The sequence below is a fragment of the Pempheris klunzingeri genome, chromosome 7, assembly GCF_042242105.1.
Source record: "Pempheris klunzingeri isolate RE-2024b chromosome 7, fPemKlu1.hap1, whole genome shotgun sequence".
NCBI classification, from domain to species: Eukaryota; Metazoa; Chordata; class Actinopteri; order Acropomatiformes; family Pempheridae; genus Pempheris; species Pempheris klunzingeri.
The window spans coordinates 13,871,000-13,898,985 of NC_092018.1; the positions used below are offsets into that span (position 1 = coordinate 13,871,000).

Below are 27,986 nucleotides of genomic sequence, written 5' to 3' on the forward strand. Positions count from 1 at the left end.
CTTACATGAATAACATAAAATCTGTAACAATGTTTCTTTGAAAATTTATATCTAGACATACAAGTACTGTAACGTCACCCAAAGTTTCATTTTAAATACTGCTTACTATCCTTGTTAAATGCAGAGAAGAAAAAAAATATATATATATTTTCTTCACATTATAAATCCCAAAAATAAATTCCTTTCAGAGGGAAAGAGCACATTAATTCAAAAAGACACATTAATTCAAAATAGATGCAAATTCATGTTTTGAAAAAAGAAAAGAAAAGTGGTTGTCCTCACAAACAGAAAAAAAAAAGAGAGACAGATGACAGATGTGACACAAGATCATATCTAAGAATCACAGTTCCTTTATCCAGTTCCAATTCTAAGAACCGCGTAGTATAAATGATCGTCTCTTCACTTTTGAGAGCAGAACATAGTGTGCTCCCTGCCTTGGGGGATGACACCCTAATCAGGTGTTCAACTGCTTGAGGCAGCCAGAGATATGTAACACGACTTCTCTGTGCATACAAGATGTATAAACGCGGGTCCTAAAGCCTCGTCCTCAACACTTTGTCTTCATTCACCATAAAAAGGTACATAAAAGGTACAAGCATGGACACAAAGTCGGAGGTTTAAAAACAAAACACTGCTTACACAACACAATCGATTAATTAATTGTCGGTGTATAAGCAGTGGACAGTCTTGGTCTATACAATATTTTGCTTCCTGAAACTGCTAAATATCAAATATTTGGGTCAGAGTAAGGCCAATATATCAGCAATATAATCACTTCATTTTCCTGTTCAGCTTTTTCCCTTATTGGTTTTATTTGAATTTCAAAACAGTTATGCAGTCAAATTATGTAGGTCACCCCATTTCGATGGGTTATACTAACCCCTCTACACTCAAGTGTAACTGGAGCAGTCCAAGATCATTTAGTTGCTTTTTGGAAATTCAAACCTTTGTTCTTCGACATTAACATCACCCACATTCACTTCAAAATATTCAAGGAGAATGCGCTGTATTTCACACACTCTTATTTGTAAACACACACTCCATTTTTTTTATGTATCCCAGATTTAGTGCATTATGCATGCATTCATGTTTGTGCGTACGCATGAGGCCGCGGGCGTTGGTGCAGATCAAGGCAGTGGTCTTTTTTTTTTTCTTCGCAGTCTTTCATGATGGTCCCAGGAAGTGGCCCAGAAGGCCTTGTAGTGTGGCCAATCATTTAAATCGGCTGGGAATGTAAGATCGTGAGGTCCTTGACAGCTGTGCATCCCTACCTTTACAGGTATGTAGTTTAGAGTTCCTCAAAGAAGGCCACCCTGGACTTGGTGCTCTGTAGTGTCAGCTGTGGAGGAGATAACGACAGACCTGATAAGGTGTTTCTATCTGTGATGGAAGTAAACAAGTTCAGAAAAGACTGCAGCAAGCAAAGCAAGTAACTAAATGGAAATCCTTACTGGAGACTAATGTCAGTGAAATCATGACCTGCCCTGACCCTCAGCCTTTCTGCCAGATCCAACCCTTCTGTAGCACCATGACCACCAATTCTGCACAAGAAACTTAATATCTGACTGAGACACCGACAGATTGTAGCCACAGCTCGCGGGGTGAAAGCAGATTGCCCAACCCTGACTTTTAGAATTCAGCAATTCCCTGAGGGGGTCTCTGTAATTCTAGGGAGCTTCCTAAAATCATGTCCAGTCTTGTGCTGCATGCTGTGTGTTTCATTCATTTTGTATATACGGCATACAGCTATATGCTACATAGTGCAAACTAATAATACATACAAGAAAAATGTCTGAACTGGATTCATGGGCCCTGAAAACATATTTCCTCGATCAGCTTCTTACAATGAGTGATGAGTTAGAACAGTTTTGGTTGAGTCGAATTAGAGACTTCCTTATCTATGTTCCCCAATCTGTCCTTTTCTAACTGATTACAAGTGGGCAGGGCCAGTTGGAAATAATATCTAATATACCCATTTCTGTATGTCATTGTTTCATGTGATATTATCACTTACTATTACATATTCTCAGTGCTTCTTGGAGAATTTTACATTCATTGGCCAGGCTGATTGGTGGCATTTGTAAGCTCTAAAGCTATTTAGAAATGAAGTCACATGAGTTATTTTCTATTTACTTTCCAATTAGTCTCACCTAAATTGTACCTGCTAGCTTGTTAACCTGTATAAAATAATACCAACGCAATTTTAGAAAATCTATGATTGGACGAAGGTTGGGTTGGCTGCAATTCTAATAAAGGCGTACGCACATGCATGTTTAATCCAGTTATGCCTCTGAACGCCAGACTAGATTTAAAAAGGCACTAAAAACCACGAAGCACTCCAGCAACATGTGATTGGACTTGTTTCCCCTGACTAATCACAAGAGTAAGTGATCATAAGGAGAGGATAATTGGAGAGTCTATATACTTTTGCGTGTTTACTGAAAATATATCCCCCAAGGTTATTCTGCTTGTGAAGAATCTCTGATGTTATGTGAAGGCATGTAGTGTTATTGAAAAATCTTATACTGAAACAGAATTCAGGCTCGATCAGAGATTACAGGCCCTGATGGACAAAGAAAGCTGTAGGTTTTTCCAAACACTCTACTACTGCAGGGATGATCAAACAGACAGGCAGAGCAGGATGGGTAGAAGATCAATGCCAGTCGGAGAAAAGCACTGTTAATTGTTTTTCTCTGCAGGTTTAAATGTGCTGGTGATGGATTAATCCGGGCCACTGGCTGTGCTTTACAAGTCAGTCAGCGATCCTAAACCAATACTCTTTGTGTCAAATTTAGCAAATATCTCCTCATAGTCCGCCAACTGTCCATTCTGTGTGTGCGCTGAAAACACAACCCTGGTAAGCGTAGGGCAGCCGAGGCATGGCCAAAGAGAAAAGGGTCAGTAAACCAAAAATTAAGTTTGTAGCGTGTGAACATGCAGGTCACCAGGCTCCTGGAGGCTAAACTCGAACCTGTGCCTCTTCCTCTGCTTCTGTCGGCTCCTTTCCCTCTTCCACGGAGAACGGAGCTACATCATGGTAGTAATGAAATGAAATGTAATGTAAATAAACGTCATAGTGATGAGAAAATCTGAATAACGTCAGAGGTCTAACCCTGCCATGTTGTTTTTTTCCTTGCTCTTTTAGAATTAACAATAAACAACCCTACTCCATGAATCACTGACAGCAGAGTGACATTATGAGTCATGAGTCATGTTCCTGTTGCGTCACTACACAAGAACTCCTACACCTCTACACTAAAGCACACGTGCCACCTGTATTTTTACAGCGATAAAGATTGCTTCCCTTCATTGAGGCTAACTCACCCTCTGGTAGAAGATGCTAAATTGGTCTTTTGGTCAGCTAGCCCAGTTGTTGCTGTCATTGTTAGTGCCACTGACGACACTTTTTAAAGACTTCAGCACAACTAACCATTAGCTCATCTAATACAACATTACTGAACTCTACTTCAAATTGGCTTGACAAACTTTTTCCTCTCTTCAGCCACTGTAAAGTAAAGGGAATTAAAGCAGCTGCCAAAGCAAATATTTGACCGGGGACAAAGGAGGACAGTTGGGGAAATCCAGGTTATTTCTGGAGAATGAGTAGATGGAGGGACTTAAGTAAATCCAAACAAATAATGTGTGGGAGGGGGATGGATCTGCAGCATAATGTTTGCAGATCACCTTCTATTGTCCCTGCAGACAGGCAGCCTGAACTACATGTTAGTGTGAAAGCCTGAGTGTGTGTGTGTGTGTGTCGATGTCTAACTCTGCAGCATTGTAATCCACACTGTCTCCATGCTGGATCACCAAAAACTCTTAATTCAATGTCCAAGGTACAACATCAAGATGTTTCCAGGGGAGAAATCCTTCCCTGTGTTGTTTTGATATGCAGGAGAGCACAATCAGAGTAACCTTGGTGATTGAACTCTTTTGTGTGCCACTTCACATAGTCTGGATGGACTGCCATATGTAAAAATAAGCATTTCCTCCCAGTGAAACTACGCACTGAATCACTGCAGCTCTTGTGCAGGGATTCAGTTGTCGAGAATGAGGTCTCCTGCAGGCCTGGTGCTAACAGAGCAGAGCCTGTGACCTGGTAGAAGTGCAAAGGCGCTGGGCCGTGTTAAGGGGCCATTCATTAATCATCCAGAGCGGAGGGGCAGTCTGCATGGGGTCAAATTTGCATGGGGGTGCAGCCAGTCCTGATGCTTCTGGCCCAAAGATCTGTGCACTGTTCTATATTCCCTCTGCTCTTCTTCTCCCACCATCTACCCCCTCAACCTGTCCCTCTCTATGTCATAGTACACTCTCAGCACTTTGCCTCCCTCACACTCATACTTTGAACATGTTTGGTCACACTCAACCTCCCCTAAGCTTCTCACCTCTTTTGTCAACACTGACATAGTTGTAGTAGAGTCTTGACTCCTCTTTCCTTCTCGCAGAAATGCCTTGTGCTCCTACCCCTTCCCCCGCTAACAAGATGAATGCCGACCACCTCTGGTTCGATTAAACTAACACTTTTAACACTTTTAACAACCCCCCTGCATGTCAGAGGTGTCCCCATCCATCCAAATGACTAATCACCAAGCAAAAATCAATTACCTCTCCTTTAACAAGTGTATTTTACACTGCGAGATGAGAAGGGAGCATTATACAATGCTCTGAGAACCAAGCTCAAGTTTTCATTTGATACTTTTATTGAAATTATAGAGAGATACTGGAGTGGGAAGATAAAAAGGAATGACTCTAATCTGCCAGTTCATCAGAATTACAATCTACTTTTTATAATAATTCCGTTGCCTCTGACCAATCAATTTGGGAATATCCCCCAAGCTGAAGGAGTCTGTCGCTTTTTTGTTCCATTTCTTATCACCACCAAGTCAGGCACTCAGCTAAATTGAACTACCTATTATTACTGATGGAGTCCACATAAAATGCATACAATAACACAGATTTCCCTCTCAGTTGATCTGTGAGACTTTTTCTTTCATTTTAAACACACATAGGGCCGATAATCGCTGCGCACTTTTTAGGGGTCATAGCAGAAAATGAACGATCAATCCCGCTCCCCCAGCGGGCTCCATCAAAGAAGAAACTCAAAGCTGAAAAAAATGAACCCCAGTCCAAGAGTATTAAGTGATGCTCTGAGAATCAATGAGTGTTGAACGAGAGAGGACGATCACATTTTTGATCCCTGGAATGATGCAAGATCAGTATTAAGACCACACTTAGACATCACCACCTCGTGTGTCCCCGGCTGATTGGACAGCTGTTAAACTGCTAAAAAAGCAATTTGTAAATGTGACCAAAACACACAAGAGACAGATGTGTATATATACCTCTAATAGACGGGCCACGATAGGATAGAAAAAAAGATTATAACATTCAGTTGCTATTAGGATTCGTCCCTTTTACTTCTTTTAAATGTCTGATGTTGACATGGCATTTATCTCTATTGTTGTGTATATTGTACACTCTGTAAATCTGATGTGCTTGGTGTGTCTTGGCTCTCTCTATGGACACTGTGTTTTTGACTTGTAGTACACTGTATCCAGGTCTAAACTCCCTTGATGTTTTGCCACAAAAGTTCAACTGATTGACACAAGTGTTTTGCATTAAGGCTAATTAAGTGATGTTCTCTCAGCCCTTTGTGCTGCTGCACGCACTTGGCTTCCTGCTCATGAAGAAGGTCTCTGACTGAAAGCTTGTACATTAAAAAAATATGTTGTATTTTTTTTAGTTCCAGTGCTGAAGTCTGATACTGAGTGAGTCGTGTATTTTCCTCTATTTTTCCTCTAAAAAAATTAAAGTGTGACCACAATAGATACATTATTTTTTTCAACTTTTATCTCAGATATACCCCAGAAATGTATGTTTTCTGTCAGGCCAACACTAGAGAACATTGGTAGTTTTAAGATAACTTTTAGCCAGTCAAACAGAAGGAGGAATTTAAATGTTCTATGTTTAGTTTTAGACCTTTAGTACAGAGCTGTTTTTCTTTGATTGTGTCATTCATGTGCACAAGAAACTGAACGACAGGAGACAGTAACATGCCAAGATGCGCTGTAAAGGAAGTAAATCTGGATTTAAAACAAACACTTTCAAATCCGGCATCGCAAAAATGTTTCATTTGGCAAGAAAGCCAATTCAAAGTATTTCTTAAAGCTCAATGACACAAATCGTCTTTCAGTGAGCCACAATGAATATAAGTCAAACTTTTGTTTATTGACAAGAAAACCCCACAAGACACCTTAAAATGCTACTGGCTGTTTTTTTTTTCTTAACCTCTCTTCTTGGGTTAGTATCATTCTTCAGGATTTGGTATCTATTTGGTGTGGTAATAAAGAGGCATGAGCACTTGACCCTGCAAATGGAAGAGCACTTGGCTTCAGTGACAGTTTGCCTTCAGTCAGCAGGAGATGAGGCATGTTGAAAGTGGTGTTATTGTAGCTGTCTTACTTGCCTCATGTTGCTCCTCCTCATAACTGTACGCTCAGTGCAAACATCACTTGAAGTGACTAGTTTGAAGTTTGTCGAAGCCACCGGGCATATCTTATGACATTGTTGCATGTTTTGAAGACTGCAAATGCAATGTAAAGATTTCAGGTAGCATTGTACACAGTAGTTCTGACATCTCTTTCATTCTGGTGATGCTGTGGATGTGTGTGTACGGGGAATGTAGCAAGCTAACAGAGAGAGGCAGACAAAGAGTTACTTTCGGTTTCTTTTTGACAGCTGCAGAATTTTTTTCCCGGATTTTAGAAGAATTTGGATCAGATCTGTGGTTGTGTTTCAAGGAAGTCAAATCTCTGGCTCTTGTAACAGTTTTCCGATATGTATGAGTTAATCTTTACACGCCGATTTGTCAAATCACCTTAAGGGGTACATGTAATCAGATTTCTGTTTTGCTACCAAAGACCTATTGACTGAGACGCTAAAATAACTACTAATGTTTGACTGAATGTGCACAAGTGTGAATAGATGAGGCATGAATGGGGAGCATGTGCTGCATATTTTGGAGGAACACGTGAGTCATATTTTGGCTATTTACCTTTTTGAAGTTGCTCTGCTTGCTGGTCCCCTGCTCAGTGTTCTGGTTGTGGATGATGTCCAGAGGAGTCTCCCTCTCTTTCAGCTTCAGACTTTCGATCTCCGTCTTTAGCTCGTTCAGCTGCTCCTGCAGGTGCTTGCTCTTCTCCATGTATTCGACCCTGGACGTGATCAATGAGCCAATATATATATAAATATGGCAACAAAAGGCATCATTATTTTATACCTTCTAATAGGGGCACAGGTGTAAGAGATATAAACACTATTGATAACCCAGAAGCTTGTGCTATTACATAACACTCTAATCCAATTGATCAAGAATTTGCCAAAATTAAAATATATATATATATATATATATATATATATATATATATATAAACTTTCGGAAAATGTTGTATTATTTGTATTGTGAAATTCACTAATCTTACTCGATTTCAAAAGATAGAGAAGATCTTACAAAATGTTGGAAGAAGATGACACTTAACGGATAAATCTAACTGGTCAACTTCATCGCAGTGCCACAGTTTATTCTATCTTTTATTTATGTTATCAATTCCATCGCAGTCTTTCTTCAAGTATTATGAAGTTACCCGCTAATCCTGGGCCTGTGGATCTCTGCACACTTGCTTTTATTTTAAAAACCTAATTACCTGATTACATATCAACAAAGACCCAAGTAATTTATTCAGCTCCGCAGCCGGGGTCATACTTGTCTAAATGTAGTCTTTCCTGTCTGTAATAACTGACACCAAGAGCTAGAGGAAAAAAAAGAGCTTGAATGCTGGCAGTGACATCAGTGACAGCCAATGTTGAGGGTCAATTGCTCACAAGAACTCCTGATTTAAAATGTGCATATTAAAAAATGACGGTGTTATCAAGTTAGGTGTTTCTCAAATTCATTCTGTGAGCATTTACAATTGAAAATGATTTTCGTCAGCTAATCAATATCTTTGGTTTGTTAACAATTAAATCACCAAACTACTGCAATCAGGCTCAACCACATAACCAGAAAGTGTAAAATGCAAGGGAGGACCCAAAATATTAGGCAGCATCAGCAGAGTGGGGCCGGCCACTCACTTCTCCTTCTCGATCTCCATGGAGAGGCGTTTCATGTCGGTATCTTTAAAGTCAAAGCTGAGGTTCTCCCTGCTGAAGCTCAGGTCTGGTGGCATGCTGTCAGGAGGGAGGCCAGGGGACTAGGAGGAGAGATGAAAGGAGAGATTAGAGGGAAGGAAGCAATGTGGACAAATTGACAGGACATAAAAATGCAGAGAATGGGGAAGAATAAAGAAGTGAGGGTGATAGAGGAAGAAAAGGCAGTCAAAGCCAGTCTCCCCTCCCTGTCACCTCTAATCACCACCATCATCCACTCCTCCCTCACCTCTGTTTCAGTCCCACTACCTCTCAAATCTGCTGCAGTAACACCGAAGAAACCTGGTTCAGACCCCAACAATTTCAACAACCTTCGTCCTATCTCCAATCTGCCATTCCTCTCCAAAATCCTGGAAAAAACAGTTGCATCTCAAGTCCACTCTCACCTTTCCAATAACAACCTCTATGAACAGTTCCAGTCAGGCTTCCATCCCCATCACAGCACAGAAACAGCCCTTCTCAAAATCACCAACGACCTTTTAATGACAGCAGATTCCGGACTCTTATCCATCCTCATCCTCCTTGACCTGACTGCAGCTTTTGATACCATCTCCCATTCCATCCTTCTCCATAGACTGGCTTCCATTGGCTTATCTGGCACCCCACTTCACTGGTTCATATCATATCTGTCTAGCCGTTCCCAATTCATTCAGTTAAAAACATTTTCATCCCAGCCGTCTCCCATCTCTTCCGGTGTTCCCCAGGGTTCTGTCCTTGGACCTATACTTTTCATCATCTATCTCCTCCCCATTGGCCACAGTTTCCGTAAATATAACATTCACTTTCATTGCTATACAGACGACACCCAGCTCTACCTTTCTACCTTTTTTGACTTTTTAACTTGCTTTTTCACTGTTTGTTTTTAACTGTGTGTTGTACGGTGTCCTTGAGTGCCTTGAAAGGCGCCTATAAATAAAATGTATTATTATTTTTTATATATATAGAGAGAGAGAGAGAGACACAGAGAGAGACACAGAGAGACACAGACACAGACACAAGGTGGGGGAGATCGAATAAAGTTGAAGGTGACAGTATAAATAGGGGGAGAGGAGGAATGCATGGAAAAGATGTGTTCAAGTAGGACAAAATGTAGACAGAGAACAAAGGAGGAAGGGGGAAAAAAGAAGACCACTTTAATGGTGACAGACCATGAACACACAAACATGTGGTTTTAGATCTTGATCAACTGTGTGAAATGCATTGGCCACATGCCACCTCAGGAGTTGGCTGGATAAGAAGTGAACCTAATGCACAATATAAATGTAAATCTATTGGTTAGCATGTGAATCCAGACTACAGGGTGGATACATTCAGCATATATATGGTCTAGAAGAGGATAAAGGACAATTTGATCAAGGCTGATGGGAATGGGTGTGTATGTGTAGACTATTCACTCATTAGCTCATAAATGTATATTGGAGTTCCAGAAGCAGCATGTCTTTTGTATGTATGAGCACTAGTCTGTATGTTTTTAGGCTATTCATTCATAAGCTTACAAGCGAGTAGTTCTCTATCATTGGCCAGCATCTCAATATTTATCTGTGTCTGTGTGGGTGGGTGTGTGTGTGTGTACATGTGTGTAAGCAGATGAATGTGTAACGTGTGGGTTTTTAGCATGTTGGAAGCTATTGCGTAGGCTGCCTTGTGTGCAGAATGTTCTTATGCAAGTATTTTCTGTTCAGTGTGCTAAAGCAATGTAGTCACGGTCATTTCCATACAGAAAGTTGCAGCTGATGCTCCCAGTGGGGAAGGGCACAGTGTTTTTCTGTGGGGTGTACAATGGCAGTGCATCCATGTATTGCATCATATGTGCGTTGTGCGAATCTGTTTTATGTGAGGTTGTATTAAGGCTGTAATTTTCAGCCGTTTACATTATTGATTTACTTTCAATTCATCCATTTGTCTTTGTCTTGATAATGTGAAAGAAGTAAGGAGGGCCCATAATAATTTACCAGAGCCCAAAGTGACAGCATTATATTGCTGCATGCTGTCTGACAAATTAAATTAAAAAAAACAAAACACTTTATAGTCTTGGTCATTTCGTTTCAATTGGGATATTAAAACCTGTATCTAGAGACTATGGATGAAAAATGTTAATTACATTACATTTAAGGTAATGTTTATTAATGTGTAGAGCTGCAACAATTAAAGTAATTAGTTGATCCAAAGAAAATTAAGTGGCAAGTACTCAGATAATCCATAAAATATTGAAGTTATTTGTCAAGCAACAATGACAAACATTTCATGGTGCCAGGTTTTCAAACATCAGACTTTGCTGATTTACTTGGTATTAAATTATAATTAAATAAATTATTCTATGAATAGTATGAATGTGAAAATTGCCTATAGCATTGTTGTGAGCTTTGGGATATTGCAATCAGTGTTTTTCATTGTTTTTTTAAATAATTTTTTTTACAGACCAAACGATTGATTGACAATACAAATAATTTAGTCAAAGCCATACTAATATGCTGTCCCTACTTAGTAAACTAATAAATAATCTACTCGATTTAGTTGAGGAGCAAATATTTGGTTACTTTCTTGATTAATTATTTAAACGAATAATCGATTATTAGAATTTACATTGACTTATTTCCTGCTATAGACCAGTGGATTAATAGTTTAAGCCCACTTGGGTTGTGTGCTATATGCAACAGTACATGTCTTCCTGCATGTTTTAAGTATATGTGTACAAACATGTATTGTTGTATGTGATAAGATTGTGAGTGTAATCCTGGTTCGTTACCACATTGACAGCCCTGCTGGTAATCTCCAGCAGCTTTTGTTTTGCCCTGCGCTCCGACTCCCTGGCTTCCTGCAGGTCCTGTTTCAGCTGCTCAGCCTCCTTGACCCTGAGGGAAAAACAGACGGACAGATGCAGTTAATACTTTAATTCACCTCCCAGTCCTTCGAAGGAATTATCTAAATTGAATCCAAAATTATCTTACATAATCGGTACGTCGGCACTCGCCGAATCAGGAATGTCACTTTGTTATTACCCAGGTGATCAATGCATCACCCCAGCAGACAATCATTTCTGACTCCATTATTCCACCATCGGGTTTGCACACAGATATGTAAGAATGTTATATGCGGGTGATTACGTTTCTTTTGATTGTGTTACTGAGCTCTCAGCAGTTCTGCGTTGATGTGGGGGAGCTACGTGCCTCAAGAGTTTGAGTGGACATAGTCATTTACATGTTGAGTGCAGCAGGTTTAAATCCTCTGGTGCAGAAAGTAGTGCTCATCCAGAAATTGCAGTTACTGGCAAGTGGTTAATGGTGCACATTTGAAATGACTGCCTAATAAATTGTGAAGTAGAGGCTTCGAAGTGATATTCTTTGTATCTATGTATACAGTTTTGTTATGAAAACGACTTAACTTCATCCCTACAATGGATTGGTGTCTATCAAGCTTTGCAGAGTGCTGATCAAGGATCACTCATCAGCCTCCCATCTCCATATTCATCTGACCTCCAAATAAATAGAAAAAGTCAGCAGCAAATAAGCAGATTATAAGCACTTGATTTGAACTACTCTTGGATGTGTAAAAAAATTGCATTTTAATCACTCTTAAAACACAGATCAACAAATCAGTTCACCACTGTCAATGTGTACTAAAAGAGACTGTTTGATAAGGACTCCCGCCATCAATCAATGCTACTGCTAAGAATGAACAAGAACAAATTAACTGCAGCTCAGACCTAGGGGGAGGGCTGCTGAACAAAAGCTTTCTCTCTTTTCTTCTTTGTGGACCAGTGTGGCTGTAACTGCGTGATTACCTGCTCTTCAGCTGGGGTGTAAGAACAAAGCCTTTAAAATTAAATGATTTTAAACAAGTTAGAAGTTCTTATTCTTTGATCAAGCAATTTAAATACAGCTGTGTTACCTAGCTCTGTGCTCAGGGCATACCGACTGACTTCTGTGCTGCTGAGCAAACTGAAGTGCAGTGGCGTGTTTGTGCACCTTGACATTAAACAGTATAGTAACTCAGGCTCATGAGCTGAGGAAGTTATTTAGGAACTGCCTTTTGATGCTCCTGTAACACAGCTTCCTCAGTTCAATGTATTTTTATTACACTCTTGGAAAGTAAGCAAGATTTGGGGATGAGTTATTTAGGGATCAAAAAAATAATGTGCGTCAAGTGTGTGTGTCTGTGTGTATGAGACCGATACAAAGAGAGCTCTGGGGTATGGCAGAGACAGTGTTGACAGAGATAAAGCTACATAGCAGTCAGAGCTGGATCAGAATCATATTCACTGCAGCATGGGTGGCTGTGCACGCTACATTCATCAATGTGGTCCTCCTTCCTCCTCTCCCCACCTCCTTTCAGATTCCTCGGCCATCTTGAGGGCCAGCATATCTGCCTCCAGCATCTTCTGCTCCATGAGCCGCCGCTCCTCCTGGCCACGGATGGCAGTCACTTTGATGCGCTGCATCTCCGTCTCAGCCTCAGCAGCTTTCTGGGCCAGCAGCTTGGCCTCCTCCTCCGCGATCTGGGCCTTTTCAGCCAGCAGGTCCGCCGTCTGCTCCGAACGCAGCTAGGGAGCAGCGGGTAGAGGAGGACCAAAGGCAAACCCAAGAAGGGGGAAAAGGGAAGAGAAAAGTTGACAATGAGGGGAGGAGATGGGGAAATGGAGCAAAGAAAGAGAGATGGGAGTGAGAGATGAAACATATGTGCAGAGAAAGAGAGGAGAGAAAGAGGAAGAGAGTGACAGATGTACATGAAAGGAGCAAGGAAGATTGATGGGAGAAGTGGTGACAGTGAAAGACATTTAAAGGGAAGGAATAAGTAAAAGACAAAAGTAAGGAAACACTGAGAAGAGGTGATGTGAACACACACACACACACACACACACGTATGTACGTACGTGTGTGTGTGTGTGCGAAATAATAAAATGTATGTATGTAAGTATATATGTATTCATATGACACATCAACCTACCAAATCTACCAAAATAATGGTAGATTTTGGGTTCTGCTAACCAACTGAGGCTTACCAGGGCCTCGTTGGCCATGTGAGCCTCATCCTGCAGCTGAATCAGCCTCCTTTCCAGCTCGTCCCTGGCTCTCTCTGCCTCCTCCCGCAGCTGCTTCTCCCTTTGCAGACGCTGCCTTTCTACCTGAATGGCACAAACAGGTGGAGTGTGGACAAAGACAAAAGGATATTGTGGGAAAAATGAGTTGACATACGGACAAAAAAAGAGAGAATAAAAATACAATGGACAACACTTGGATCGATAGATAAAGTTTAAAAAGTAACTTCTACGAACTAATGGTTCTCAAGCGAATTTCCTCCCTTGGCAATTATGTGGAAAAATACAGTCAACACATCAAAGACTATTAAGGCTACAATTAATTTAAATGTGGTTAAAATTTTCACAACATTTGGATGGAAATTTTGGTGCTGACAAGATCAACTCCATCCCCTCTTTTCTGTTAAGCCATCATCGGTACCTGTTTTCGAGCCCTCTCCTCTCTGGCCTGAGCCTTCATCTGCTGTACTTCCAGCGAATCCACCCGCCGCCGGCGCATAAACAGGTCGTGGTTCCCTATACACAGCTGGAGGATCTGCAAGGACAAAGAATGTGTGCTATTTACAATGACAGAGCAAAATTGTTGATATATCCCAAACGTCTAATTTACAATTTACCACAAAATAGCAGTTTCCAGATTGTTAAAGTGGCTGGAGAAAAAGCATTATTTACTAGCCACACCCACAACAACATTTACCACCTCAGCTGAACTCACCAACTTGTTGACTCTTAGCCGTGAAGAGTTGAACTTGAAAACATTGGTTTTCTTGTCCAGAGGTTTGATGGTAAACTGAACATAGGAGGAGACAAGAATACCAGATTTGTGATCAAACAAAAAACTTGAAAGGACACCTCTGTCAGGCTGGGCAATATCTTTGAAATAAAATATCGATCAGCAAATAATCCGGATGTATACCTTAAACAATAGTTACTTTTTAATCGTAATTTTAATTGTAATTTGCTCTTAATCATTAACTCAGGTATCTGAAACTTGTAGAACAATAGCCTAACACATGCTATGATTCCCTTCAAGATCAATGCAAACTATTATACTAAATTATCACCTAAATATGTCGGTCTATATTCAAGTTTTAACTGTCTTACTACAGTCCAAATACTGTCCCACCGATGTTTATCATAAACTACAACAGCAGATTGTCCCACCTCCTTATCGTTGTAGGAGATGTTGCGGATTTCATTCCAAGGGAAGGAGCACTTGGGTGTCAGCCTGTTGTCCGGCTCGTAGATGTGCAGACCCAGGGCGTCCACTCCCAGAAGGAGATCTGTTCCCTTTTTATTCTAAACCACAACATTAGAAAGAAACAGCAGCTGAAACTATTTGTTAGAGCTGAGCTGAACAATGCCAGTTGCTGGGTGTGTATGCAGTCTGGGCTTGTTTACTTGAAAAGTAATGCTACAGTGAATTACTTAAACTGAGGTTGACTCGTTGGTGGTATTTCAAAATGTCTCGGCCTTTTAGAGAATGCATTAATCAAGGCCAGAGCCACCTCAAGTGAATTTCTGTTTGTTGAGAGTTGTTACAGGTTTGTTTTCGTTTAAGAATGACTTGGGAAAAGGTCCACTTACAAATAGCAGCTGTTCCTTTACCCGAAAAAATAACATTTGTTTAGAAATTCTCAACGTTCAAATAAAAAATTGAACTAAGGGACAGTTTAGAACAGGAGAGTCAGATTGTTTTTCCCTTACTTCATTTCATAACACCACGGTGAAATTGACAAGCCTCCTAAGCTCTCATGTTGGCTTACTTTGTAAAGATGTAGAGAAGCAGCTTTGGCTCACCCTGATTAAAAAGTAATTGACGCCATACATGTCCAGGTCCTGAGCTATTTTTAAATACTCCATCTCAGCTTCATCCCTGGTTCAAAGACAGAAAGAGATTGAGAGGGATCCAAGAGAATGAACAGGGAGGAAGACAGGGAGGGAAGGGTGGGAGGAGAGGAGGTGCAGAAGTGGAGGGGGAAAAGAAGATCAGACCTTGTTTCCTCTGCTTTTGTGTGTAGCATCTGTCATGTTGTGTGATCTATAAAAACTCTGCCACATTACTCTTGCGAGGGTGAAAACATAAGCACAGTACTGACACAAATACACAACTATAATTCGCTAACGGGCTTTAGAGGTCATGCTTGATGGAGAAGAAGACTTATTCTGATGGCTCCAAGACTCTAAATTCTGTGAATAAGAAAACAAATCCAACAAACTGTTTTCCTCTCTTTCTGCAGCTCGTCTGGCAGATCTGTTGTGATTTCAGGGTCAAGTCAGCAAAAAAAAAAAACCAGCACATTAGCATACTTTGATGGTTGAGGGAAAATCAGGGCACGCTTGTGCCTAAACTTTTAATAACTTGCTGTTTGATAAGGGTGGTTGAGAAATTGATGATTTAAGCTTTATCAAAGTTTTAACAGGCAAGAGAGCATTATGGCAAGTAAACAAATCTTAACTAGGTTGGACGCTGAGCACATTCTGACTTTAGAGAGAGTCAGAGGAACTTTAGAAGGCAATGCTTGATTACTGCTGTGGAAGTGTAAAGCATTAGAGTTGCACTCTAAGAAAAAGAACATACAGATGCAAATGGGCAGTAACTCAAGTACTTGGATGTTGCGCTGACATCAGTTTTTAAAATCAATTTCGTATCAAGTTTGAAAAGACTGTGAGCCAAAATAAAGACGAAATAAAACTGTATGGGGCTGGATGTTATGTCTTAAGACCATTTGCTAAAGAAATGGGTCCATAGTGCAGAGTATTGTGAATTTACCGAAACCCAGCACCAAATGTCTGTCTTAATTTTTACCAATTTTAATAACCCCCCCCCGACTACACTGCATCACTGACTAAACAATTAAGATGGTATAAGGTGTGTGGACCGCTGACTCCCTTTTCTCTCTGCTGGGGTTGAAAGGGTTATTGATCAGCACCAGTGACTCAATTATTACTTTTCCAAGTGCTGACGTTTGCTGGCTTTTAGAACTCACTTTTCAGCCCAGAACTCCCCACCCACGGGAGCTTTAAGACACTCCACAGCCCTCACAATTACTCCCTGTCCATTTTCAACTTAGTTCAGCTTAGTGGTGGAACAAAGTGCAAAACATAACAACTGATTTCCATTCTTGTGTCATTTTGGATTTATGAAAGTAATTACAGCAGTATCATTTTAATGCTCCTTTTCACTATGGTGTATTTGCTCCTCTCCAAATGTTTCTCCTATAAAAGATAGCAACGTGAAGTGTGAAAAAAACACATAAATACTCTTTGTCGGTGAGTTACAGGCTGTGATGAGCTGTGAAATTTGGTGTTAGTGCATTTTACTTAATCAGATGTTAAAAACGTTCATACTGTGGATCCATTAATGCGCCTTTAAAAAACCTCCTTACAAAAATAACTTTTATGTGACTTTTTTTTTTTAGGTCTCGCTGCCAAAATGGACCTCAGTGCTGCATAAAACATTTCATGTGGAACTAACTTTTGAGCACATCCTATGTGAACTTAAAATTCAATTTTGCTGATGACTATGAAACTTCACAGTGGTACAGTTCAGTGCAGCAGTTTTTACCTCGTCCTGCCCCTGTGCTCTGCATAACACGCTGTGATCCTCTCCTCCCACATTTCTGCAGTCATCTGGTACAAGTTAATCACCTAAAATGGAGGGAGGCAGGAATAAATATCCATGAATGCATGCAGTAAAACACAGTTCACAATGGAATGCAAGATATGTTATAATGCAGGTATAGGCCCGGATAACAAGGAAAATATGTCAACATCTTCACTCATGAATGGCAATAAGTAAACCCAGCTGTCACTCACTCGCTTTGGCAGCAGGTCCTCTTCAGCTAAGAAGCCAGGTTTGTGAATGTTGGGGTCGTAGTCTCCGTACTGTAAAATAGAGCATAAGTGCCAGAAGGATTAAAATCACTCCAAACTAATGGCCGCAGTCTCCAATAACAGACCAGACTATCCCTCTCCGGGGAGCCGTTCATAAGATGAAACTACAGCGCCTGTAAGACACGGGTCTCTTGGAGGATGAATGGAGGCTGGTCTGCCATCGGGTCATTAACGTGCACCGCACACCCAGTGGCCCAGTTGTTGGGAGACGATGTAGATGATGCTATTAGGAGATATCTCTGAGCAAACTGAGACTGATCACTTATCATCACAGATCCCAGATACGAATCATATCATGCATGTCTGAAGCGAGATATGGATGGATTAGGACTGAGTGGCAGTGGGGAGTTTCCTTTGGGCTGCTGTAAAACTGGTGGAAGGATATGAATTATACATGTAGCTACATGGCTATGGCTGTAGATTTATGTAAGTAGGTTAACATGAATGCTTGCCTATACCTGTGCTATATACTACTCCAGTTGTATCTTTCCTCAGCACTGTGATTATTTGTGAATTTGCTGATAAAGTACTGGTGGAAGAGGTCATAGAGGTAGGCAGATTATATTTGAATCCTTTTGCAGTTTTCCACAGCACTATTAGAGCACCAAGTTATTCAAGAAGAAAATGTGTCAAATTTATGAGGCGAATGTAGTATCGTGAAAATCAAACATTTTAGGCCTAGCTGCATATTACCAACCCTAATCAGCTCATGCTGTATGTTTGATTCAAACTGTTTTTAAACTCAAGAGTGAAAGCACCAAAGGGACTGTTGAACTTTGGTTCAAAAAAGTAGGTTTAAAAAGGAGAATAACCAAAAAGTGTTATCTTATCGTCCTCTCACTGATATCATTGATGTTCTCTAAGACTACTGATTTTTTTTGCTGTGCCTTGGTGGAAAATAGGTAGCCTTGAAAACCTGAGACTGAGGTTTCAAATAGCTAAAAAAACAACCATCATTGTAATTGCTCAGCGTTTCATTGCTGTGTCTCTCTCTTGGTCGAAAAATACACAACAAAGAAATTGTCACACAAATGCAAGGAAACAAACTGAAACCAAAACCACGAAGTTTGATGTGACATGGTATTGTGTTTGGAAGAAAAAACATCATTAAGTCCTTGAACAATAACAACACATAACAAATGCAATTTAGAGTACATAGATTGTTGTTTCTTGGAATGAAGGATTTTTGCTGCTTTGCACACAATACATTTGAAGCTTTTCACCACTCGTGTGGCTCTAATCAAGTAACTAATTCTACATGCCGTGTGTTGTGTGTCTAGTGTTACTTTCACTATGGGCTTTAATTGGATTTTATTTTTGTGCACACAAATCTGAAAACAGTACTTAACAGACCTGAATTTAATAAGCTCAACACAGGCTGGAGAGCCTGGAACACCAATGCAGTGGCTAACAGAGTGGAGAAGCCATTTAATTAGATCGTTCTTTCTCGTTTTTTGCAGCTTCTACTCCCTCGGTTCCTCAACTGTTTGTTTGTAAGTGCTACATAATTGATGACATACCATACAGTATAGACTTATATAGGTATGATGGCAAAACTGCTCTTCAGCTCTGGGAGAGGCAGGTGGCGTTTTGACAGTGATAGTGCACGCAGATGCTTTCTGATTACACACCTTTCTTCCAATTATTTCAAGCAAACCCAAACAGCAATGATCGATTCTTAAAGGACAGCTATGTGTCAATATTTTTATTTAACAATTATCACCACAAGCACAACAGTGACCCTTGACGAATGGGAGCATAGCGTTCAAAAGAGCCCCCTTTCTTAATCTAGGAAATGTATTTCTCACACAGCCCAGTCACATCAAAGAAAATCCATTTACAGTACCATAGTGAGAAAATGCAGATTTTTCAGGTTGTTCATATCAGCCATGAAATACACTCGAATCAATGCAAGGCAATATTGTTGTGGAACAGGCAAAAGGGGACTTCTGCTTTTTGACGTTGGTTAGGCTACTTCCATGGATGACTATAAACCAAAAATAAAGCTATGAAAACTGCCGTGTTCAGTCATGCTGGTAATCTCACACCATCATGGGGCTCACATTTGTGGTTTTGAGGGAAACAACCTGATGCATTTTGGGATGAATTGTTCTGATTGTTAATTTCCCCTTGATTTTCATCTACCGCCATCATTAGATTAAGATTTCCATTTGTCCAATACTTTGGTTTGTGCCTGAACACTTTGCAGGCTAAGGACATTCTCATTGGCCATAGCTGTATTTTATGTTTAGTGCTAATTACCAAATGTCAGCAAGTAAAACAATAAGATGGTGAACATGGTTAATATTATACGGTGGGCATCAGTATTATTACATCAGAGTCAGGTGAGTCACGTAGGAGTTACATAATCTCAAGGCAAAGGTGCCACATTCCAAGGAGTATTAAATAACATATTGTTTGGTCCAGACTGAGGCTGAAAAGTGTGACTCTGTTTGGCTCTTTGCTGTTTATACAGATTGGAAATCAACAGATACAAAGAAATAGACATCCTGTCGCCTAGAGGCTGCCATGCTCAATTTTCAAAAGAATTAGTTTGGGAAACAAGTCTTTTTGAAGCCACCTGTAAAACACAGTGATCCCCACCAGTGTCATTCATGCCTATTACTTTCTCATACCCCTCCCTACTCACGAATCTCCACTCCCCCAGTGGTGTTGTGGCTAAAATAGCTAACCTCAGCCACTACTCAACCTCTACGCCAGAGTGACTCCCTCTGCATTTTTCCAGAGCAGCTGTTTCTTGATATTCCCTGTTGACACCTCCTTGTAGCACTGCACCCAGGCAGAATACAAAACAGGGGGCACTGAAACCTCTGCAGACCCACAGAGGCTTAAATGTTGGCTCGCAGAGTGCCCACAGAAAAGTTAGTATGGTTCTTCAGTCTGATGATTCAAATATTACCAAATCATTTTAATCACCTAAAGGGAATTTTTGTATATTTGCTTAGAGGAAGTTGATGAAAAATCTGTAGAGACCAGTGTCCCCCATACGTTACACATACAAAACGTTGCATTCCGTTAAAATGATGAATTTAGATGAACTTACATTTTTGTTTTTTGTATATATCAGCCACGTTCATACATGCACTCTATGTTGCCCATGCCAAAGGTGAAACTTTGCCAGAGCACACACAAATTCGTTGACTCTTCCTATCCTCTATTAGCCCCTCTAATTCATGCAATCTCAGTAAGTCATACAAGCTAATTGTAGCTTTTATGGTTTCCTACTGCGTTTGTTATGAATTATACGCCACTTTGTGCTCAGACTACAGGTAAATTACATGTGCAGATTCTGTGTGGGACTGTCCATACCTGAACAAAGCTACGATTAACATTACTGGGGGAAAAAAACCCCTCTTTTGAACATTTGTGTTTCTATCTTGGAATACGCCTTTACTTTCTACTTATTACCATCTTCAGGCTGGAATAATCACGATAAAAATGAGCAAAGGTACCAGAGTACATCACACTGTGTGATAATACTCAGCTTCACTGGCTGCAGTGGTTCTGCACAAAAACAAGAATAGGAGAGAAGCAAAGTCTGCCAGAACCCTCACAGCAGCTGCACTGCTAAACAAGTACCTGTCTCCCCTTTACAACACCAATTTACTCATATTGTCTCTAATCAAGGTGGACAGCTGATTAAATGAAAACAGATTGTGAGCCAATATTTTTTGCTGTTCCCATATCCAGGTTTAAAAGCAGACAGCACAGGTCTCAAGCTCATTTGCTGATTTTTTTCTTAATCCGCACACTCTCTTTTAACCTAGACCTGTCAAATTGGCATGGGAAAGGCGAGTCTCTCAGGGCTTCTGGCCAAATCTTTGAGGTAGAGCTCCAGCCTCACTAGACCCTGTCCGCCTGTCAGAAAGCTGCACCTACTCTCCCTATCTTTTTCATGGGGATTTCAGAAAGATGGGATCCTTCAACCAAGACGACTGCGATCGCTGGAGGTTTATTAAGGAAGCCTTTTCCTGTGGAGTGATTTCCATGAACTTCAGGTAACTTTGTTGTTTGATCCTCAAGGAAGAAAAAAATGAAAATTTTATGCAGCACCTCCCACACAGGATAACGCGGTTTAAAGTGCTCACAAAGTTTGCCTTAATGCAATGCTAAATAATGAAAACACAAACAGGAAACAATATAAATACACAAACACACGATAATTTAGATATATATAAGTGATGTAAAAATAACCTGAAAAAGGAATACCATTAGAGTACATATGATAATTACAAAGACACTCTTGGCATAAGCCAGTCTAAAAGGGTCAGTTTTGAGCTGGGCTGGATGACATAAATTCTTTGTCAAAATAAACTGCCACCTTTACTTTACCAAGGGAAGCTGTGGTGATCTGCATAGATCTCTACTTATAATCCTCAGCCTCTACTTTCCTCACATGCATGCCTCCAGACTCAATCTGAAACATCTGTATCATCACTCAGCCTGGGGTCCATTGTGGCCATTTTTTACTCCAAGCGTCTTTTTCAGGTGTCTTAGTTCCTCACCCTGAGTAAAGGGATGAGCCCAGCCACCCTGCAAAGAGAGCTAATTTCATCCACGATTGTCTTTATTATTTAAATTGTTTAATATGTATTCAGTCACTACCCAGAGTTCACGACTAGAGGTGAGGAGTGGAACGTACCATAAATTGGCAGTTTGGTACAATGAATGCACAACAGTAGACGTTACAACAATCTGCCATTTGATCTCTTACTTTTGAAAAAGACCTGAACACATCCAACCTCCTTCCTGTGGCAGCCACCTGCTCTGAACATAAAAGAAGTCTACAATTTTCCAGCAGAGTACTACATTGTCCAGCTTGGAGGTGCTCATCTTTATGTCCTCAGGAACAAATAGCCCCTGTGTGTACTGTAAGTATTTTTATTTTATTTTTACTTATTTTAGTAAGTATTCTTTCTGAATTTTAAAACAGTTACTTTAAAAGCTATTTCCAGAGCACCATGCTACCTCCTTTATACATTAAATGCATTTTATGCAAGGCCCTGTAACACTCCATAAAATACTAAAGGAATTTTAAAAATCGATGCCAAAACTAGCTGTTGAAGGAACTTGTACTGTAATGTAATGTGTGCTCCTCTGGTCTTTATCAGGACTTTATCAGGACAGAGTTCTGGAACAACATCTAAAATTGCTGGGTCTACACTGCTTTCCTTTAAAATCACTGCAGCCTTTAGTGCAGATACAGAAAGTAGCCTGTTGTAGTAAATTATTCATAGCTGTTAGCACCTCATCAGACCAGTAATTTTAAAAAAAAAAACATGCTTGAGGAGGAGAGAAGTTGCCATTTGGTCATGCAGATTTTAAAGTAAGGATTAATAAACCAGAGAATACACAGATGGATGGACAGATGGATGAATGTGCTCATCTTGCTTGAAAATAACTGAGAATAAAATCTCAGGTCCCAAAAAGAGCACTAACCTTGGCGTGGACGGCGTAGGAGGCCAGTAGCACAGAGGCCTCAGGTGGACAGTGAATCTCCTCCTCGAGGATCTTGTTCTTCACCTGAGGAGTCACCAAACATAATCAGCTTTGAGGTGCCACTATATTTTGCCCTCTTCATTCCACCGAGCCTTTCTAACACAAAAAGCATTTCAGAATTAACCATGGAGCTGATGTAAATTCTGTGTCATTTAGTTGCTTGTTACACTGATGGTGATGCTTTTCACTGTTAAATTGTGTAACAGTGCTGAAGACATTGCGAGTGAGGCTGGGCTTTGTGAGAAAACTATAATCTATAATATAAATCAGAGTATCTGTTCTTAGCTTTCAGTGTGCGTTACATTTTCTTTGTATTGATCTCCCTGAAAGGAAGGATTCTTGTGAGATGAAGGACCTGAATCAGACTGACAGGTGATCTTATTTGACTCAAACACAATGAAAAGACTTGATACGTCAGAGAGATGAGTGTCAGCGCAGAGTGAAAAACTGCTTTCTGACTACTGTGCTTTTGATAGCCCGAATTTTATTTCTTTAATTCCGCTTTGACAAATGCTGGAACCACTTACAGCTAAAGCACAGCAGCACTCAGGTCCCAGTTTTCAGTAGCAACAAAAATCAAGTTATTATGTGCTGCAAACTGGGTTAATGGTGGCTGGAAGTTTCAGCCACCACTGCTACAGTACAAGAGAACATTTTAGAGAGGTCTGAAAACAGGACAAACTGTGCCAAATAAATATTGTAAGACTTAAGTATCATAGTCACATTGGGACCTATTAGACACAGAGCCAGGAACTATGTATCCAAGCCAATGTTATTTCATATGATCATTAAGCTGCTCCAAGAATATCGGCTTGCTAGTCAGCAGAGCATAATAACATAACAGGAATGTGTGAGTCTTAGAAAAGCTCCAAATCATAGTTAAAGGAGAGCTCCACCCATTTTTATGATTCATGTCTTTTCTGTGCCCCAAGGATAGCTGATTCTATGTGTGTGAACCTCTGTCAGCAAGTACAAATCCACGCTTTATGTTTCCAGTTTATAGTGGTTCGTGCTTACAAGTGCTGACTTCAGATAACTGTCATGGATCACAGTAATAACATGAATGCTAAAAAATGGGTGGCAATCCCCTTTAACAAGCCCCCTCCGGATTAAAGTGGTACGTCTCGCCAGGTGTCAGCTGCATCACCTGTCACATTAATTGAATCACAAACTTGCATAACTACACATTGAGCACAAAGCCAGACTGTAAGGTCAGACTGCGAAAACATGCGTCAGCTGTAGTTGTATAAGTGTGCAATTTAATGCTTCAAACCTTATCATTCACAGGGCCAGTCATGCTGTCTTCTCTTGTTTTTGAACTAACAAAGGTGTGGAGCCAGAGGTGACAGCCCCTAATCGTGGCAAGTGCTAAGAGGCTGAGGCTGCAATCTGGTTTACAAATGAGACTGCGCTGTTGCTAAGATTGCAGGCCGAGGTGACGAAGATGTGCATGTGTCTGTTTGTGTAAGTGGTCTAGAGTGTGTGTGTGTGTGTGTGTGTGTGTGTGCGCGTTTGTATCCGGGTCGGTGATCATTTCTGATAAGCACTAATCCAGCTGTCATGCCTGTGACACTATCTGAACAGAGGCCTGCTCCCGACATTATGGGAATTAATGAGAGCAAAGTAATAAGCAGACAGGCGACGCGAGGAACTACGCATTTGTATTCTTCTCCCCTTGTAGCTGTATACTGCTTTAACTGTTGAGTAATTTGTCGTCTGAAGTTCCTTTTTTTTTTTTTTTTTTTTTTTTTTTTAGCAAGGCTTCCCTCTGAAATAAATAAATTGCTTCAACTACCTCAGAACGGATTAAGGACACAGAGAGACTTTTTATATGTCTTAAGTAGATAAGTGCTTCTATTCAAATGCTAAGGAACACAAGTGCTGTCTCAAGCCATATAACTGAACCAGCACAATGAGCTGGATATGCTATGGGGGACTAGCATCCCATAGAGAACATGTCATTAACTGGGCCAATAACTAAGCCCTTAAAGCCTAATTGGTGATTGATAAATGTGGCTGGTAGCATAGGACGATGGGAGCACAGTTACAAATCTCATCTCTTGCGAGGAGAATGGTGTGGCAAGCTCCGCAGGAATTCCCCGGAGAGTATTAAGTGGAGAGAAAGGGCAGCGGTAATATGTTGCGCATCGATTCCACATGGCTGCACACAATAAGTCCGGGAAAATGGAAAAAGTGTATTAGAGGGTGCTCCGCTCAACAACTTGTCATAAACTCTGTGGACGCGTGCCCCCTGTTGGCACTGGATCAGAATGGTGCAGATACAGCGCATCAGCCAAATGCCTGATGTGCGAGGGTGAAATGGATGGATTGGAAATGGATTTGAAGTGTTTTCAAGTGTTAAATATCAATTATCACATTCTCACACGCCCATGTTGAAAGCATTCATTTAAACTCATTTAGCTTCTCAGAAGAGATGAAATCTATTTCTAAGATTTTATTTTCTTTTAAAGTCTTAAACACAGCACCCCTCTGGGAGGATCGTGATCAAGGAAAGTCGGCTTTTAATAAAAGTGTCTGCCTACTAGCCAGGTAGTAATCCACAGCTTCTTCTGAGAGGCATGTTTTATTTCAGGTTTATCTGTTAGCCTGTGGCAATTTCAACTTAGAAAGCAGTAGAGAAGGAGCAGAGGAGAATGTGTCAGTCAGCGCAAGTGTACAAAGAACTTTCTCATGAGGCCTTTTTGGCATGATTGGCACGAATGAAATAGATACAAAGAACGAGAAGTATCTCAAGACACAACGCAGAGCCAAAAGAGCAATCTGCAGTTAAAAATCAAATATTTCGATACTCAAACTGAATAGGCTTGATTAGCCTTGAAATGGTTAAAAGCAAAGCTCCAAATGTAAACACAACGATAAAACGGCAGGTTTGTATGACGTGTAGTTACCTGTAGGAAGAACAGATGCTGTGTGATATCTTGCACTAGCTCGTCCTCTGCATTTTCAGGGTAAAACTTGGCCAGAAAGTGAAGGGTGATGGGTTCCTCCTTTGGTACCTCCTGATCCAGGACCTACGACAATGAACCAAAGAAAACAACATTTGCAAGGTGGGGCAATGCATTCACGCTCGCTATATCTTTGCCTAAATGGCTCGTGGCTGTAACAAGGCCAGAATGACACGAGTATCACTTACCCTTTTTTCCATTTTCAGCCAAGCAACTGTGTCCTTGACGTTATAGCGGAGCCCAAAAAACCACGTCTCCCTCAGTCCCAGAGTTTGGCACACCAAGTCAAAAAGATCTTTTCCTTTCCACTTGACCTGAAACACAAATGTTTTAACAGAAAATGCTGAATGTCCACGATGTGTTGAATTGATACTGACAGCATACTAAAAAGGAAAATTTAGTCAGTCTGAGTTAAATATTGGCGGTAAAATTCACATAATTCACTGACTGAAAACCATTCATAAAATGCTGTGTCTACTGAATCCGGGCATACTAGCATTTTTATTATAACCTCAGTTTGTGGTTCAAAGCAAGGAGCCATGCATGTTCTCCTCATCCAGCTGAGGGCTGTGAGGAAGGCATATCAGGCACATATATCCAATTTAGATACCTTTCATCTTCAGCCTCTGCACTAACTCGGGGCGCATTCATGGTTGGCGTGAAAAACAGGTTAAAAACGGCAACAAAAAAAAAGGATATTAGCTCAATCATGCATCAGAAATGCCAACTACGGCCAATCAAAAAGTCCAATGCATGGCAAAATAAGCATTTTGACAGTGTGACCAATGGCCGATAAATACTATTTACAAAACCCATAATTGATACAATTATCATCCCAGCACAGAAAATAGAAACCTGCAACTAACAAAATGCTGCCCTGTGTAATTACCAGCGGCAAACTTTGGTGGGGTTCCTCCCCTTTAAATACAGAGGTGGTGTCTGTAAGTAATTTTGGTGCCTTTTAGTTCTTCTCTCTCCAACCAAGTCATGTGCTAAATCAAAAAGAACTGCAAAGCCAAAAATATAAAACACATACTGAAACAAAACATAAATCAGTGTGCTTTTTGAGTCAGACGGCAGAATAATGCACGCAGCACTTCAGCAACTCCTGTAATGCGTCAAGCTTTGTCATCGATTAAAATGTCCATGATTCCACTGCTGCATAAGACAGAGATGAATTATCACTGATTTAGTCCTCTGTAGGACAGACCTACTACACCAATTGCGTGTGATCATGGTTGCTTGCTGCCATCTAGTGTCGGAGAGTAAAACTCATATATCTCATGAGCAACCATCATCACTATTGACGCCAAGATAAACTCTGTAACCACACGATAATTCAGTTGTCATTACAGATTGAATGAGGTTGTGGTTGCACTGCAGCGCATGGCAGCTGGTAACACGGCCAGCAGGAGAGCTTAGATGTACTTGGTGTCGTGGTCAGGACCACTGCATGTGAATGCAAATGAAAATCACTGAATGAAAATGATGTTTCTCAAACATCGCATACACACCTCGCAGCTGAACTCCATGTCTGACTCCATCGTGCAGATCCTGACGTTGAAGTTCCTGGCTTGTTTTCTCATCAGTGACTTAAATCCCATTTTCACTGCTAAGGCGCTTGCCATGGTGAATTGTTAATCAACCAACTATCCAATTATTCAAAGTCATTAATTAATTTCTGCAAACTGAATGCACTGTCATGGCATTATGTCTACGATACCCTGTGGCGAAGGCAGCAGAGTTGGCTTAGTTTGTTTATCACAAGACGAGCACAGCTGTGCATATGTGACAGTCCAGCGTGGATAGATGCTTCCAAGCAAGTCCCATCAAAGTTTACAAAAGACTGACATTTTCTTGGTTCTTGAATGTCTCATACACAATACGTGTTTTAAGGTGGCTTTTCTTCGGAAATTTCACGCTAGCGACCACAGAAAAAGTTTACAAATACATTTAGCATGAGCTGGTAAACGTAGTGTAACGTTACCCTTACTGTCCTGAGCTTCCTGCTAACGCTAGCTAAGTATAATAGACAAACTAAGTTAGCTAACTAACATCAAATATCCGGTATGAGCCCATAAGTTGAGCTAAAGTTATAATTTGTATATCGTTGAATCCGTTGTCGTTAAAATCTCCTCGTCAGACAAAATATGAGTCCACTATATCCCTCTGAAGTGTTCAAAAGGCGTAGGTTGTTGAACATAGCCAATGCTAGAAAAGGAGCGCTGGCTAACTGCTGCTAACCATTCGTTAGCCATCCAAAAAAGCAATGTTGCGTTCAAGTGTCGTCCAGAATGTTGTAGTAACATCGTTACAAACAGACACATCCATGTATTATCACATGGTTTTAGTAATTTAGAGCA

The 27,986-nt window shown here is 40.6% G+C and overlaps 1 protein-coding gene across 1 annotated transcript; it reads right to left on the minus strand.

Annotated features, from left to right (window-relative positions):
- Positions 1-27,862, minus strand: nf2a (NF2, moesin-ezrin-radixin like (MERLIN) tumor suppressor a). Its single transcript, XM_070833599.1, has 16 exons — positions 27,138-27,862; positions 25,812-25,937; positions 25,567-25,689; positions 22,598-22,681; positions 17,060-17,128; positions 16,809-16,891; positions 15,041-15,116; positions 14,405-14,539; positions 13,956-14,030; positions 13,662-13,775; positions 13,205-13,327; positions 12,528-12,745; positions 10,952-11,057; positions 8,131-8,249; positions 7,055-7,214; positions 1-1,339 (listed from the first exon to the last, which is right to left on the minus strand). Exons 1-16 carry the CDS (start codon positions 27,249-27,251, stop codon positions 1,289-1,291), a joined length of 1,776 nt encoding a protein of 591 aa, XP_070689700.1. The 5' UTR covers positions 27,252-27,862; the 3' UTR covers positions 1-1,288.
- Positions 27,863-27,986: the final 124 nt, after the last annotated feature.

What these genes read in the sequence shown, in the direction of transcription:
- nf2a (XM_070833599.1), bottom strand. Translation starts at nt 27,251, where the DNA reads ATGGCAAGCGCCTTAGCAGTGAAAATGGGATTTAAGTCACTGATGAGA. An exon ending in GGCTGAAAATGGAAAAAAGG is followed by an intron (nt 25,690 to 25,811) that starts GTAAGTGATACT and finishes TCATTGTCGTAG; the next exon opens with GTCCTGGATCAGGAGGTACC. An exon ending in ATGGAGATCGAGAAGGAGAA is followed by an intron (nt 7,215 to 8,130) that starts GTGAGTGGCCGG and finishes GATCACGTCCAG; the next exon opens with GGTCGAATACATGGAGAAGA.